Source organism: Falco naumanni, chromosome 3, assembly GCF_017639655.2.
Source record: "Falco naumanni isolate bFalNau1 chromosome 3, bFalNau1.pat, whole genome shotgun sequence".
NCBI lineage: Eukaryota > Metazoa > Chordata > Aves > Falconiformes > Falconidae > Falco > Falco naumanni.
This window is the reverse complement of record NC_054056.1, coordinates 46692564-46710403: the sequence shown is the minus strand read 5'-3', so window position 1 is coordinate 46710403 and position 17840 is coordinate 46692564. Positions and strand designations below refer to the sequence as shown.

The window sequence follows — 17840 nt, the reverse complement described above, 5'->3', positions numbered from 1 at the left end:
AGCATTTCTGTGAACAGCTCCCAGCTCTTGGGCGACTGAAGTGTACCTGCAGACTGCAATTGCATGAAGCACTTTGTAATTTTTGGTAATTCTTGTTTTCTAACCTGCTGAACGTTGGCTGTTGCTGGAAAAACGGAGAAGTTGGAATGTTGCCAGCGAAGGCTGGAAGGATTGAATACACCATATTTACTCTTGCAGTATTTCTTTACCTTACAGTAGGGTGTTGGGATGGGTCTGGGGGAAAGTAGCATATCGAAGCGCTACTCTTGCACGGGCAGAAAGGCGAAAAGGGGATTGTATCTTGACTTTGCCTTTTTATGGGAAAAGCCGCGAGTAATGTTTCATACGCCTTTAAAAAGAGTACAGTAATAAGCTAACACCTTCTTTCCCTCGCCTGGCAGCAGCCGTTTCCGTGCCTTCCCCGCAGCCCTTCGCGCAGAGGCGCCGGTTCTCAGGCGGGCGCGGGAAGGGCGTCCCGCTGCGCAGGCCCCGCCCCCTCGGCCCGGCAGGCCCCGCCCCGCAGCAGCGCCGGGCGCAGCCTCTGCGACGGCAGGCGCCTCTGCCACCTCGACGCTGGTCCGGGGCGGTCCCGCCGGCTCTCCCCTCCCCGCGGCCGGCCCCCGGCGCTGCTCCCCGCCGCCGTCACCATGCACCGCTCACTCCGCGCCTGCCGCCGCCTGGGCTGCTCCGCCGGCCTCCTCGCGCGCCCGCCGCCCCCCGCGCGCCGCCGCCGCCCGCTGGGCCCCGCCGCCGCGCGCCGCCATGGTGAGCACGGGCCGGGGGGGGCGGGGGCGCGGTGACCTCTAACTGCCGCTGGCGGCCCCCGCCGCCGTGACTCCTCCCCCGGCGCCCGCCGGCGCGCGCGACCCTCCGGCGGCCCCCCCCGCCCTTCGCCGCCCGGGAGGGGGGAGCGGGCGCGCGCGCCGCCCGAGGGAACGGCGGCAAGGCCGGTCCCGGCAGCGGGGCTTCAGTCCGGCGGGGAAGGTGTTGCCGCCGCGCCCTGCCAGGCTCGTCCCTCTTCCGCCGGGGGGGCCTGCGGGGCCCGTCCGCGCCCGGCGCCCTGCCGGGGCCCGGCTCGCCAGCCCCGAGGCGGGGGTTACCCCGGGGGGCCGGTCCGTGCGGCGCGCAGCCGTTCGGGTGCGCTGCCTGGGGCAGGTCCGTGCCGTGAGCCGTCCTGGCCGGTCGGCGGGACGGGCGGTGCGGCAGGGCCCGCGGCGGCGGAGCGGCGGCGTGCAGCGGCTTCTTCCGCAGGGATTTCTGGCCTGTTCTGGGAGCCGTGGAGGTGCAAGTGAGAAAAGGCCGTGTCCTTCCACACACGGGCTGCTCGGGGAAAGCGTCGCGGTGGGGCTGCCTGAAAACGGGCGCTTTCAGCTGAGCCTGCCCGAGACCTCGAGCAGGGATCCCCGGTTACGGGGCAGGTACGGTCAGGCCACTGCCGGGCCGAAAGGCGACTGGGGCTGGTTTACTGCACCTGGTTCAATGTAGACACAGAAGTGTAAATCCGGCTGCGGAACTTCAAATCTCAGTACAGCAGCTAGGGTGGCACGCGGACGCCTGAGGCTCAGGTGCATCTCTGTAAGTTCAGACCATAAAGCAAAGGGGTAACTTAGACTGTCAGAAGAGTAAGTGAGGTGTTTAGGTTTTTATTAATTCACTGGTTTATTAAATTAGTTAATAAATTTCAACTAGAACGTTAATTTCCAATCTGTGATGTTGATTAAGGTGTAGAAAATGGCATTTAAAAGAACAAGCTTCCCAATGAGCAAATGAGCTGCATGGTGAATGAAACGTATACCGGTATAAGAAAACTATATATCAAAAGATATATAAAAAACCCTCAGAGCAGACTAACTCAAACTATTGGCCTGTCACATGGTTCCATTTTTTATTTTTCTGTTTAGATCATGTCCTTCATTTACTCGTTGAAGATCTAGTACTTATGAAAGGCTGCAATCTTACAAGGAACGTGGTTTGATCTTTGCCGGTTAGAAATATGACCTGTCCTGTAAACATGTATTATTTATTGCTTGGGTTTAAATAACGGCAGTAGTTTGAGCAAAATGTCCCTCAAGTGAATTTGGAACTCAAGCAGCTGTCAAATTCTTACAGGAAAACTTTGTATGTTTTTATTTCCAATAGGACCACCAAAAAATATACCAACTGGTATTTAAATCTGAAAATAAACAAAAAAACCCACCACATTTTTATGTTTGTAGAGATTTTTCGGCAGCAAGAGTTGTTTCGGAGTATTTTGTGTAGACACAACCAAACGTACGTGCTGTCCTGCGGTGTGGCTATTCTGTTGCCTTAACTTGGCGCTAAATTGCACAAGATGTTTTAAATGCAGTTGTGGTCGCAATGGTCCTTATTCAGCTGAATGTTTTAAAATACTTGACTTTGGTTTCTAAAGAGTAAATTTCAGAATTTGTGACTATTCCAGAGGAGAAATGACATTTAAAGATGCAAACATTCTTCATCTACTTAAGGAGAGCAGTTGAGCACAAATTCTGTTTTCTGCTGGCCTTGAAAGGTTGGTTTTGACATGCTAGAAATGATGATTCTTTTGCACTGAAATATCCAGGATTGCTGCATCTATAAATCAGAATGTAATTTTCCACAGGAAGCATTACTGCTGCAGCTCTGCCATCCGAGTATCTCCAGTGCAATCTATGGTGCAATCGTTTCTAGCTGATTAGTTCCCTGCGACAAGGCAAAAGTGCAGTAATATTTGCTTAACTGTGTAAGCTTTGCTGTATGGCAACTTGTGATTTTGGAGGGCAGAGCACACCTTGTCGGGGCTCTTAAAAAAATAAATAAATAAATGCTTGTTTTGTAAAGGTGAGGAAGAGTAGCTCTGAGCTGAGACTTACTGTAGCTTTGACAGAAATTAAGTAGTCGTAGGAGTTTGCCTTGGCTTGTGGCAGGGTTGCTGGGTCTCCTGGCTTCCCCTGCGGCGCAGTGGTGGGGGAAGAGAGGGCTCTCACCAGTGTGCTGCCATTGCACCATTTTACAGCAGGTTCCCTAGGTCAGGGAGTGACTACGGAAACTGCTTCAGGTACGGGAACTGGGACCTTCAGCTCATAAAGCCAGTCAAGAGGGTGAATTCTAAGGAGTGAGGGAAGCAGGTTTTTAACATAAAATTTCAGACAGTGATTTCTGCAGGCTGCTATGTTAGTCTGAAGGTAATGCTGAAGTTTAGTTACTTTAGTGTGTATGAAAAATACCACTTTTCTATTTTACCTAATGTCACCTGTTACTTTATTAATCAGCAAATGACATTCAGCTTAAAGTACCTTACCCTGTTAACTTCCTTGGAGTTTGTGAATGTGTATAACATAGAACTGGCTAGGGAAGTAATTTTTTTAATAACAGGGTTTCATTGTTAAAAGGTACTTGTACGAGAAGGTTATAAGAACATAGGAATGGCTGATCCTTTTTATCTTTGTTTCATCATTGTTGACGGAATTACATAAGTTTGAGGAATCAATGGTGCAGCTGCTAGCTTTTTTGTCTAAAAGGTTACAGGTAGTTTAACTATTATATCTTGTTTGAGTATGGATACTTTCGGTGATTGAACCACTGATGACATCAAGAGCAGGGCTTGGAGCCAAATTGGTTCTGCTTATTCAGCTCTAGGGAAAGCCTGACATTGTCTGCTTACACAAGGTGTGCAAATATCAAAAGTAGGGATTTTGGAGACCGTGTGTTAGTGGTCCCTGCAGTTGGAATATTTGTTTATGCATGTGTACAATAAGACCCACAAGCATCCCTATTAAAAATTTTTGGTAGTGAGATACTAAAGAAGTATCGACTGTGTTCTGCTTCTTGTTAGCATGTAAATGAATGCTAAGTGACTAAAATAGGATAAAGAGGATTAAAGAACATGGGAATGGCATACTGGTCCACACTAAGCTTTGTATTCTTCTGGGGTCAGCATCTGGGAGAGCATGAGCTGAAACACAAGGTGTGGGGAACAAGACAGCAATTCTAGAGCTAACCTTTACTGTTTGTGGGCTTGGTCGCAGTTTCTTTTGGGTCACGTGCACCACCTGCCCTGCAAGAGTGCTCCAAGCAAGTGTCTGGTGCCTCTGGTATGTGACTGTTGGAGTACCTGATGGCAGATCATCTCCATCTGGTTGGAACGCTGCTTAGGACAGTAAAAAGGCTGATACACCCCCCTGCATCGCTACTGCCTGCAGCTTGCTGTGCGTGGTGATGCGGGCCTGGGTAGGCTGCTGCAAAGTCAGTGCTGCTGGACAGGGTGCTCTGACCAATACCCAGATGTGCTTCTGTCCAAGAAGACTGAGACCCACCAAGCGAGGAGCAAGTAAAACAGACCAAGAAAAGAGGGGTACAGACTGACTTCAGAAGTGGACACCTAGGGAACAGTAAGAACTGTGCAAATGTATACAATGCTTTCCTCGTGTTCTGACCCAGAGTCTTCACTTTCACATCAGGGCATTTCCTGAGTCTGGGGTTTGTCTGTATAATGACCCAATTTATATCTTCCTTCTGAGTATTTATCTTCCCTGAACTTGTGCGGAGTTCTTGCATCCATAGCCTCAGCTGGCAAGGAGTTTAGTCTGTCTGCTACTTGTGTGAAGAGCTGCTTCCCTTTCCTTGCTTTGAACCTGGTTGTTACTAGCCTAATGTTACGGCTCCCGTTCCTTGTATTGGAAGAGACAGTGAGCAGCTAATGCCCATCACCATTCTACCAATGCTTTTATTGACCTCAGTTTTCCTTCAATCCTCAAGATGTCTCTTTTCTGAACAGAAAAGTCAGTTGTTTTAAGAAAGTTCTGTTCCCTGCCTTTCATCAACTTTATTGCCTTTCTTTGAACTATTTCTGCTTTTTGGAGATGGAAGAACCAAATCTGCACAAAGACTTCAGAGTATAAATGAGTGATGGTGGCACAACAATGTTTCTTTCTGTATCCTCTGCTTTTTCTCATAGTTCTTAACATCTGATTTTCTTCTTTCTCTGCACTGCAACTGTGACTTGATGCTGTGATAGAGCTTTCCCAAGGACTCACCCTTGAGGGTCATGGTTAGGTCGGAGCCTGGCATTATATATGTATATACCCTACCTATGGAGTTGGGATTGGTTTATCTATGATTAAGATTTAAAAAAATACTTATTTCACTTCCTCAACACTTTGCAAGAAGGTAGTCTGTTCTCGGGAAGGATGGACACCTTCCTCACAGAAATGTGGGACTTTACTGACCAAGGCCTGGGGAGAGGAAGAGTAAACTGCTCTTTCCTGTCCAGCCTGGTAATCTTTGTAGAGCTGCATCTGAATGTGATCACATCATCACAAATTAATTAATTGTTTCAACAAAAAGTAAAAAATTACTTTTTAGTTGGTGTATGTCAGTGAAAATTAATTTACCTCTTGCTGTGTTAGATAATAATTCATGTATATACCAATGCAGGTTATACCTGATACAGAAATATTGCCTTACATAAATATTGCACAAAAAATACCTAGATGCAGTTTCTTTGTGTTGCACATCTAGGGCAACTGCGTTACTGGATTGTTAGGCTTAAGAAGGTGATTGTTAGTAACTTGTTACTGAATTAGTCAGTTCCTCCCTTTCAGTATTTTTCTTAAGTCTAATGGGCAGTGTGGATTTCAAATAGGGATTGTTACGTGTATGTTGACGGGTGGATGCTACCCGAAGTCTTAAGTCTTGTAGTGCTGCCTGTCAGCAGTGGGTCTGCTAGGTTACACAATGTTAGTAGTTGTGACTTTTACTGAGACAGGTGCTCAAACTAGAAAAATGTCTTAACTTTGAAGATACAATTAGAAAAATACCTATGACTAGCTAAGTGTCTTTGTTTTATGTTTTTCACCCTCGAACACTTTTTCTTACCTGTACCTGCTTTCAAAAAGGATGTGCTGTTTGCCAGTGTTTGAAATGTTTTTGTTTTTCCTTTGCCACAGTCCACTCAAGAGGCTTTTAGGATAGAATATGATACGTTTGGTGAACTGAAGGTCCCAAGTGACAAATACTATGGTGCCCAGACTGTAAGATCTACAATGAACTTCAAGATTGGAGGTGTTTCAGAAAGGATGCCAGTAAGTAATTCAAATCTATGTTGATTTCTTTTCTTTAACTACATTTGGGTTGTGATAGTGAATACCTTCTTCTTAGACTTTTGCTGGGAATATGAGCAACTTTGAATTTTAATTAAAATTAGAAATTCCATGGCAAGATAACTGTTCTGTGGTAGAAATATTTTTTGTTGCATTTAAATAAATTGAATGTTGCTTTTGAATAATTATGCTATTGCGTTGCTTAATTTTTTTGATAACCAGGATTAACAGAAATCTTTTCTCTCATTTTTCTGAAAACAAACTGAATGGAATGATTTGTTTGCTGTAGTGTTATATAGCTTGTTACTGAAGATGTTTAGTGTAGCATGAGTTGATATGAAGTTACTTTTTCATGTGTAATTTTTCCATAGAGCATTAGTGTGCATGTGCTTTGTCATATACTGGACTTCCATGTGTTGAAACATCATGTCAGTTTGCCCTTGAAAAGGTTATTTTAGAAATGAAATCAGTTCTCCTTTTCTGTTCATTTTAATGCATGTAATCTTTTTTTATATGCAAAGCATACCTGGAGTTAAGCTGTGTACTGGTATCTGGACTGCTTGGATAAATGTTACTGTTAATAGAAGCATAGGTCATGTGACCTGATGGCTCTTTGGTTTGGTTGATGGACTGCTGCTGGATTTAAGTCCAGAAGGAATTTGGTTTACAGCTAGACCTTCACTATAAGTTCCTGAAATGTCCTTTGGAGGAAAAAAAACCCATGTTTAAACTTACTCTTGTGTCTCAGGTTCAAGTTATAAGGGCTTTTGGCATCCTGAAGAGAGCCGCTGCTGAAGTAAATCAAGATTATGGTCTTGACCCAAAGATTGCTAATGCTATTATAAAGGCGGCAAATGAGGTAGGAACAAACTGTTCACAATACTAGATCTGTCATTGTATTTTTGTTAAGCTTTTCACGGAAGATTTGAAGGCTAGGGGAAGACCTCTTGGATTTCTCAAATTGTTAGAGGAAGGCATTTAGTGTTAGTAAATTTTGTGTTTCACGTTGAGGTATCATTTACTTAATGTTTTACTATTTTAATTCTGACATTTATAGAAATGGAAATGACTGTTTAAATGCATTTTGATACTTTGGTATAAAGATAATTTCCCCCATCTGTTACGACTGCTCATTACTTGCACAGTGTTGACTCTTATCAGATGAACAGTATAAAAAAAAAAAACAGGAGAGGAATAGAATCTAGTTTCATTCCGCTAACGTGGTCTGACATGCCAAGGAAAGCTTTTTTGTTTGTTAAGCAATTGGATCTTAGAAATGTGAAAACCACCTGCAGTCTCAATAGTGTCTCTGTTACTAGTCTATTCCTTCTTCAGACTTAAGTTTATTAATAAATCTGTGCTTTTTAAGTATCACTTTTATAGCTAAAGAGGACATGATGTGACAAACAGAGGCATCTTCTCTTTCTCAGGATATAAGTGCCACCCAAGTGCAGAGTTATGGAGGTATGGTAATACCAGGTGTGTTGCTTTCTGTAAAGCAACAGATATATTTATTTAGAAGCATTGTTTTACAGAGCTCGCTTGTTTGACTAGCTTAAAAATATTTAAGTACTTGCAGAAGCCTTATCCTCTGTCAGCTGTAGCACTGTAAGTCCCAAGACTCAAGAGCTTTGGAGAACTCCAGAATAGTCCAGGCTGTTTTTGTGGTTTCTAGGGTTCTTCTAGTTAAAGGTAGATCAGAAGTTTTGGTAGCTAAAGGCTACTTACAGATTCATGAGTTCTGAAAGTTGTTTGGGGCTGCTTTGTTGTGTTTTAAAAACACTCCTGCAGTGATACCCTTTCCCTTACCTCCAAAATAATAGAACTGAAAAAGAAAGAGATACAGTGATAAATCAAGTTACTCTTGGAGATGGGAACTTTGCCCCTGTATAAGATGGGAAATGCAGATCCTTTCCTGAAAAGCATGATTCCAGGAGGATTAATGTGTCCTGATAATCTGGAGATAGTTATCTAGCCTTAGAGTTCTGACAACAGGTCCATTGCTTTGCATTTTCAACTTTTCTGAAGCTACTATGTACAGGGGTGATAATTCTCAGCACAGATGTTGATACTATCACAAACACACATTTAGAAAAATCTCTAAATGCTTATCAGGTTCAACAGCCTCCAAAAAATGTAGATTGAACAGGAGAGTGTTTGTACCTGTTCCGTTTTGATTTGAGATGGTAGTTGTTACAGCCTACCTACTGAAGATGTCAGTTGGTATAGCCATCTTTGGCCGATCAGGACCTTGTTCCCATGGGTAATCAGCAAGTCAGTACATAGGAATCTTTTTACGTCCATGTGGTTCTCTCACTTGTTTATATGTGCAACATTTTCAGTTACAGTTGAGGTACAGTAAAGACAGTCATGAGTCTGTTTTAGGTACCTCTCAATTTACAGCCATGTAGGTCCAGGGCAGTACTAGGGAAAGCGTGCCTTACAGGAAGAAGGTGTTTGATACCAGCATCCATCTGCTGGCTCATTTTATTGATGCAAAATCTAATGTCTGTAGGTGTAAGAGGTCTGGAACTTCCCTGTATGAAATTTATTTCTGAAGAAATTTCAGAGTCCAGTTATACAAATAATTACTGTGTGTGCATGACAGATGATCTTTGGCAAAAGCACATCTTCTAGGGGACTACTTCCCGTAAGGAATGGATTTCTGAATGCCTCTAATTCAAATGGTTGTGTAGCTGTGATCAGTGTTCATGATGAAACTGCACAGCTGTTGAGCTTGATTTCCTAGGAGAAAGCAGTGCACCTATGATGATGAGAAATTTGTAAACAGGCAAGGACCATCTGAAAACTGATTTCTGACACTCAGAGGATGGTCTTAAGGAGGCACAACACTGAATCAGTACCCTGAAGCACGTTACATGCTCTGATTGAGAAACTACTTAAGTAATTTCCCTTGCCTGAGAGACCGAACTAACCTGAGCAAATAACTCCGGAATGGAGAACCAGCATGTACTACTTCTAGTTCCAGGAGGATTAGAATCCAGATTTCTTTAAAGATTGGGAAGGGGACGATGGTTTTGGACTTAAAAAAATTATCTGCATTGTTTGGGAAAAAGAAGTTGTAAGCTAAACGAACTTTTAAAAAGCTTTTCTTTCTGTGACTGTAGAACATGAAATCAAATTATCTGTTTCTCTGTTTCAGCACTCAGCATCTTCAGAAAGCATGGCACAAGTTTTTTGCTCCTTTAGTATCTGGTATTACATCACACTTAATTATTCTGGTATCAATTCACAATTGCTACATGTAGATTTACAAATATAATGGAGAACATTATTTCAATTATAGCTAGAAAATTCCCAGGTTTATGCTTTTTAACTTTTTTTGTTCCAGTAGAACAACTTTTCTCTCTTTTTCCATTATAGGTAGCTGAAGGAAAATTAAATGATCACTTTCCATTGGTGGTGTGGCAGACTGGGTCTGGAACTCAAACCAATATGAATGTCAATGAAGTCATCAGCAACAGAGCCATTGAGATAATGGGGGGTAAACTGGGGAGCAAAACCCCAGTACATCCAAATGATCATGTTAACAAAAGCCAGGTCCTTATACTTGTATTATACTTCTTTTAATGTCAAAAGCTTTTTTTTAATTGTCAATTTTGAATTCTCTTGTTATTTAGATTTTTTAAAAAGAAGTTTTGTGTACAGCTTTGTCAACAATTTTCCAAGTTTTTCAGTTTAAATGAACTTTAAAATGTTTGTCAGTGACAGTATGACGTTTTAGATTAAAAACTTTGAACTCACTCATGACAGATAAATTCACACATAATGTAGTGGCCAGAGGTGCCTTGTGACAACCACTTCTAGTCTTGAAAGAAGTTAAATATGGATCCAGTTTCTCAAAGTTGGGTACTTGTGACTGTTAATCTCCATAATAGTTGTATAAAGCACATAGAAAGAATGATAAAAATGGCTGAAGTCCTGTAATTAGTAAATGAAATACCTTTTTTTTTTCCTTCTTCTTCCCAGGGACCATGGTAGACATTTTTAGTGTATTCCACTCTTGATACTTCAGATTAGCTGAAGTTTTAAGCTACTGACTTGCTTATATCACTTCCTGGTCTTTTGTGCCTACTCAATATCCTGTGAGCTATGAGTTTAACATTATCAAAGCAACATGTAATAGATGTTCTAGTCACCTACAATTCCTTTAAAACCATTCATCCATTTGTTCCTCTTCTCTCATAACTACTACAGTGATTATTTTTCTTTTTTTTTTTTTGTCCCAATGTTGTTTTGAACAATCTACTCAATTTAGCTTTCTGTGGGCATAATCATTAAAAGTTGATTTTATCAATAAGGTGCTGGACTGGAATTTGAAAGATTTGGTTATTTCTGCAGATTGACTTGTGGAACACTCCTAAATTGCTTACTCTTAGTTTAGTTTCTTCTTGTTTGTAAAGTAAAGAGAATAAACCTGTACACATACATCTTACAACAATAATGGTGAGAAAAGCTTGTAAATAAATTTCTTGAATTTCCTTCACAGAGTTCAAATGACACTTTCCCAACAGCAATGCATATTGCTGCTGCCCAGGAGGTTAATGAGGTATTGTTACCTGGACTAAAGAAGCTACAGAATGCTCTTGAAGGAAAATCCAAAGAGTTTTCCCAAATAATAAAAATAGGACGCACTCATACACAAGATGCTGTTCCACTTACGCTTGGACAGGTAAAAACCCCAAATTATGCATTTGTTTGGAAAATTCTTGTAAATGCATAGGAGGAAACCCAGATAAATTTGAGGACACCTACATTAAGTTGATCGTTTAAGAGAAATTATAGGAAATTAGCTAGTTCTCAGTCTGAGTATTTTCATCTTTATTGGAGTTCGTTGGATGCTGTACTCTAATAACTGCATCACAGATTTTCTTGATTTTTTTTCATATGTGTTATACTTCTAACAGTAGTAAGATACAAATAATTTTTAAATTTTGTTCCATTACCAAATAACACAACATGGTATTTCTATTACACTGACATTGCAAGGAAGAAGATAGTTTGTAATCTGTAAACTTATATGAACAAGGTTTTGCCAACACATAAACCTACTATTTGGAATGAAAATCTTTGATACATGACTTATTTTTATATATAGATATGTATTACAAAGATAGCAAATCTTTGTTATCATAAACTGAATTGATAAAAATCCATGTAAGGTTTGTGGATTTTTTCCAAGAATGTATGGGTGGGGTTTTTTAGTGACTAGAAGTAAGGTAACAAAGCCCAAGATCCATTTCTCTGTTTGTACCTTGAGAACATTAGTTTAGTCCGAGAGGTGATTTACCGTGGATTCAGATCTTACTTAAGTACACAACTGAGATAAAAGGCAAGAGAAGGATGGGTTGTGTATACATTTTTATGTATGCAGATTGGTTTTATGTGTAATTGTTTCTGGTGTGAGAGCAGTCTTCTAATATATGTAAACTTTCCCTCTTAATGAGAACATGCTATGTTTTAGCATCTGGGTAAAGTTCAATGCCTTCATGATTTTAAAGAAATTAGTCTAATCTTGTTAAAAATGTAAATAATTCTGGATGTTTATTCTTGATCGTTGTTGTTGCTTCCCCCTCTCCTTTCTTTCAAAGGAATTTAGTGGCTATGTGCAACAAATTAAATATGGTGTGGCTAGGATTGAGTCAACCATGCCAAGAGTGTATCAGCTGGCAGCTGGTGGGACTGCAGTTGGTACGGGATTGAACACAAGAATTGGCTTTGCTGAGAAAGTTGCTGCTAAAGTGGCAGAACTGACAGGTGAGGAATGATATTTCAGAGTTATCAATAAAGCAGTATATGTAACATACAGTCAAATTAAAACTAAATCTTTCAGTTTCCATACTTGTCATAAGCTCAGATTGTATTTATGTTTTAACATGAAATTTTCTGTTAATGCTGTATGTTACATGCCTTATACTTTTAATGTAATGTATTTTTATAATTATACTCAGTGCATTGAAAGTGACTGCAATTACCATGCTTTTCTGAGCAAGGCTTATTGGAGACGGATACAGTTTCAGGCTTCTGTTATTAGCTCAGCTGTAATGCTTCTGTCTTGATCTTTGCTCCTCTGGCTCTTAATCACTAACCTGGCACAAAAGAAGGAAAAACAACCCCCCCAAAGTGTTTTTTCATGTGAAGGAGTAAAAGTTAGCTGTCTGATTTTTTTGGTGCTGTCATTATAGATCCTAAAGCTTAATTTACAGAGCCACTGAGTTTTTGGATCTGTAAACCAGATCTTCTGTGTCACAGTGTCAGTTTTAAAATACCCTCAAATAAATGTGTACATCTGTCAAATTTGCTGTAAAATCTGAAACTGCTTATCAACAGTATTTTTGTTTTATTGCATCTGTTATTCACTGCCTTGTAGAGGGTCAAGACTTTCTTGTACCCAGAGAGGGAAGAAGTAACTTGTCATAAACAACTGCTGAGAAGCAGTACAGGGCTTGTTTCGGTGCTTGAAGAAGCCATCGGTGGTGTCAGGGAGCTCTCCCATCTTAATGCTTGTTAGGTGTACTATATGGACAGGTTGTACAAATTTAAAACAAGTAGGGCAGGCTCTTGAAGTTCCACATGTTCTTATAGGGGAAGTTTGGAATGAACTCTGCATCTGAGAAAGCAGCTATGCAATTCAGAAGCCCATGCAAACTGGGCAGGATTTGGTATTTGGTGGGAACTGGAAAACACAAGGAATAATGGTGGTTATGCTGCTCTTTGAACTGGTAATGTAAACTCAGACCAGTAGTTTTGCAGGGCAGAAGTTCAGCTCACATTTGGTCCTTAGTGATGTCCTTTACCACTAATAACATACTGCTGAGAGTTTTCTTTTAGGGCAAAGCTCTGAAGAAAATTTTTTTCGTTACAGAACCTAGCCTTAAATCTCAGGCATTTAATTAATGTAAACAGAGCTGTTACTTCCATTGCTCCTGTGCGCTTGGTGTTGGCAGCAGTTTCAAGCATCCTCCTAACTCTGAACCAGCTTTCAGATGTTCTGTCTGGTTTGCTGTTCTCTTCCAGTGCTGATAACAACGTGGCTGCATCTTTTCTTCTTTAATTAGCTAATTCCATTGTGATTACTTTTTATTTCTCCTAAAGTCTGCACTGTACTGCAAAACCCTCTATTTTCATAACTGAAAGAAGGCATCACAGCAATTGATAATCTAAGGAATCTAACAATTTAATGGAAGAAATACGTAAGTTTGGGCTAAGCTGTAGGAGATCATTGACATTCACAAAATATTGTGGTGCAAAAGCAGTAATTAGTATGCAACACAGTATGAAAGCTTGAAATGTGTACCTTTGTTATGGGTAAATGCTCAAATTTCATGTTTCTTCTGTGTTTTAGTGACTTCTATTGTGTCTTGAATTTAATCTGTTTAAGAAATACATTTGTGAGAAAAGGTCTAGAGAAGAGAGGGGATCTTCATATTACTAGGTGTTGGGGGTTTTTTATTGAGCTAATTATGTGTTTGATTGTCTGTTTTATGTCTGCAAGGAAGTGCCTCACTGGTCTAATATTTCACCCACCTCCCTGTAGGTTTGCCTTTTGTCACTGCTCCAAATAAGTTTGAAGCTCTTGCTGCTCATGATGCTCTAGTTGAACTCAGTGGAGCTATGAACACAGTGGCATGTAGCCTGATGAAAATAGCTAATGATATTCGTTTCCTGGGTTCTGGGCCACGGTCTGGACTAGGAGAACTCATTCTGCCTGAAAATGAACCAGGAAGCAGCATCATGCCAGGTACAGAGAAAACATACAGCAAGAAATTGCCTGTTTCTTTTGTTTCAGACCACTAATTCTTAACAGATACTTGCCAAACACCACCACAAATGTCAGTAAGTCCATGATTCAACACTTCTGTCAGTTTTTATGTTCTGCCACTTTTTGCCAAACTTGGTGGCCATAAAAATACTTTCTTGTACAGCTGTGTTGGCAAATATGTGGGGGAGAGTAGAATCTGTAAATGTATGACTTATTAATAAAGAAGTATACTTCTCAAAACTTTCTTTTAGAATTGCAAGACCTCTAAAATTTTTAGGTAAAGGCTTTTCTGAAACAAGCTGTAAATGATCTAATCTATGAAATTGTAGCAATATCATGATGTAAATTGACTTCTGTCTTTACTTCCTAGCATGGTTAGTGTTACGTACTCACATTTTCCCTTCTGCAATGATCCTATTGCTATTGTATGGGAGGATACGAAAGGAAGGAATAATATTAGTAATATTCCTTGCCTCTCTCCTAAAAATGTATGTATATATTAATGGTGTACATCCAAAAATATTCTAGGCATGTTCTTCCTGTATGATAAATTGTAAAAGAAACAGGCCATGAGCATATGGCTTTAAAAAAAGCAGATAATTAATGTTAATAGGATTATTTCTAGGAATGAAATTAACCATGAAACTTCCTTTCTAATACCTTTTTTTCCCTAGCAAAGTAAGCATAGTGTACTAATTTTATTACAAGTAAATCTTAACAAATTTGGTCAACTTTTAAAAAGTACTACTAGATTTGGTAATGATTTACCAGAAATGCCTACTTGCATGAGTAAAGACAGGTTATAATCTCCTGACTATTAAAAACAGTGGTAATTAACAGCTGTTTGGCTCACGCACATTTGATCCAGCTCTCAAAGGCTTGGTAGATTGCTGAAGCAGTCATAGCTGTTTTAAAAATCCTAGCTGAATTACTGGACTAGTACAGTCAATATCGTTTATGAAAATTATTTTTTTTGTGTTGCACAGATGCAGGTAAGACATGTTACCTCCTACAAAACATCTTCTGTTGGATATAATTTGGTAGATGAAATTAGTGATTTTTGGTTAGTGTGTTTTGCGTTTGGGGTGGTGTGGGTTTTTTTTTTTCCTTCCTCTTCCTTCTTCGGTAACCTTTTTCCCTTCCTTCTGCAACCAGGGAAAGTGAACCCTACCCAGTGTGAAGCTGTAACCATGGTGGCAGCCCAAGTCATGGGAAACCATGTTGCGGTTACTGTAGGAGGTAGCAATGGACATTTTGAACTGAATGTGTTTAAACCCATGATGGTAAGTTCATAAAGTTTTTAATATTTAGGACTTTTTAGATTGTTGTTTGTACAATCAGTTAACTCATTGGAAGAATACTCAGTGAATATTTGCTCAATACAAGCACTAGAGAAGCTAATAAATTGTAAGAACTAATTTTATTCTTTTGTATGTTAAGTGCTTGTTATTTTGACAGGGAAATGGCAATCTTTTTTACGTGAAACTATCTTATGTAGAAAAGCTTTTATCTTAACAGTGTATGCTTATCATCAGTCTAAGGAAGCAGGGAGAGAGGAACAACTGAGGCAAAATATTGTCAATGTCAAAGCAAATTTGGCATTTTAGCTAAAAATAAGATTTTTTTTTCTTTAGCAGCTATCTGTTACTAATTTCTGTTACTGCTGAATACCAAAGGATTACATGCTTTTGGCAAGTGAGTCATGCAAAATTTCAAATGATTAGTCATAGACTTCAGTTTTTAAAATTTTAGCTCCCTTTGACAGTGTGAGCAGGATACACCAAGATAGATACAGCTGCTTCTGTCTATTTAATCAAAAAAGTCAAATGGAGTGTTAAAAGTCACCTTGTACTGAAATTTGGATGTTTGACACCAAGTTGTAATTCTCATTTTCTTCTTTGGGCTGTCTACTTTTATTTTTCCCCATAAAACCAAGAAGGAAAAAGAGGAAAAGAATATTAACAACAGCATCAAATCAGAAGATGGAGAACTGTGTGTAAGATGTTGAAGGAATAGCATAGAGGTTAGGGCAGGAATGATAGTTTAAAAAGAATTGAGGTGACTTGCAGAAAAGATCCTAATACTAATAGAAATTAAAGGAGTTTTTGAGGTTTTGTTGTCTTGTTAGAAATAAGAAGCACAAAGGAAGCAGCATGTAATACGCTGTTTTTCTGCACAGCCTATACTGACTGATACTGCTTTTTATTATGCTAGTTAGAAATGACTGAAAGAACACTGAAATTTTACAACAAAATCTGTGTTTGTCTCTTCCTTACTGTGTCTGCTTTGGTAATGTATTTTTCCTGTGGATTTGAACATATTTCTTCTAAGAAGAAAAAGTTTTGAAGAGGGGAAAACCCCCAGTAATCCTGTTGAACAGCCAGGAGATGTACCTAGCAGAAGATAAATTTGATAGAAACAGACACCTCTCCAAATAAGAGAGTGGCATGTTCTGGATTGTCGAAGTACATGACTAATGCCAGACATTATTGTATTTTATATTTTTAGATGTCTTCTCTTGATTGGTACCTGAGGGGGAAAATGACAATGAATCAGATGCCTCCATGTATTTTTTACTTGGTTATTTGAGAATTATTTCAACAAAATTATTATGCATACTTTGGTTGTCTTTATGCAAGAGTTCTGCTGTTGAATGCTTCTCACAAATTCCATTAAATAGGAGTGGCTGAGCTTACCTTGCAAAAGGAGGAGGGTGTACTATTTACTGTACTCCTTTTCTGCAAATTTTCTGTAATTTCTGCAAATACACTGTTAAAGAAGTGGATATTGCAGGGGGTGCACTGGTTATGAACAACAGTGCCAGACTGTGCAGCTATTAATATCTGAATGTAGTAGTTGGTATTTCTTTTCTTTTTTTTTGTTAGATTAAAAACGTTTTAAACTCTGCAAGACTTCTTGGAGATGCTTGTGTTTCTTTCACTGACAACTGTGTGGTTGGAATCCAAGCCAATACGGACAGGATTAACAAACTAATGAGTGAATCTCTGATGTTGGTAACAGCACTGAACCCGCATATAGGTAGGTTTAAGGCTCAGAAATTTCTCAAAACAGTATACCGAAATATTTTGTGCTAATGTTGTTTTGCATACATTATTCATGTTGTCACAATGTTTAGGAAACCAAGTCATGGCTCAGGCCAAAAGTTAATTTACTTTAACATAAACAACTGCCTTTGCTGTTGAAAAAGATGTGTCCTCCTTGCCATGGCCATACCAGTGCATTATAAAAGTAATGCTGACTGGAGTAGAAAAACGGAGATGGGGAGAATTTGTGTACCTGTCATCCTGATTTGACTGCCAATAATAATGAAAAGTGAAAGACTGTAACATGAGATTCTATTTTTAAAGGAGAAGGTCATATAAAACTTTGATCTGAATCCATGAAGACCAGAATAACATAATTGGGAGTTGGTGTAAATACTTTGTGCACATTTACTGCAAACTGAGTTAAGTGGTTATAGCAGTATCTAGCAAATTAATTCTCCAAAGGCGAAGTGTCCCATTTTTTCCTCACCTCTGAGAAACCGTCTGAAACTGCAAATGGCTCTCTTGTTTGCTTATTTTGTTACAGGGTACGATAAAGCAGCCAAGATTGCCAAAACGGCGCACAAAGAAGGGACGACGTTAAAAGAAGCTGCTTTGAAGCTCGGATTCCTTACATCAGACCAGTTTGATCAGTGGGTGAAGCCCAAAGATATGTTGGGTCCTCAGTAACTTCGGTAAAAAAAATAAAAGCATTCTTAACATAAAAAATAAATAAAATAAAACAAATAGCTTATGCTTTTGTTTCACAGATGTTCATGGTATTGCTTTTTTAACATATCAGATGAACTGATCTGATGGGGAAGGTTCTACAGCGATATTTTTTTTTATTAAAAAAAAAAAAAAACGCAACAGAATGTCAGTGCAGATGTAACTTGAAAGGTATTTTTTTAGGAG

General features: G+C 39.8%; 1 protein-coding gene across 1 annotated transcript; it reads left to right on the top strand.

Annotated features, from left to right (window-relative positions):
- Positions 1-573: 573 nt before the first annotated feature.
- FH (fumarate hydratase) lies at positions 574-17672 on the top strand. The gene is given in 11 exon segments (XM_040586797.1): positions 574-721; positions 723-765; positions 5946-6080; positions 6847-6957; positions 9483-9659; positions 10609-10791; positions 11711-11876; positions 13657-13860; positions 15037-15164; positions 16767-16920; positions 17473-17672. Coding segments are annotated over 11 exon segments (1518 nt in total). The 5' UTR covers positions 574-647; the 3' UTR covers positions 17616-17672.
- The last annotated feature ends 168 nt before the right edge of the window (positions 17673-17840 follow it).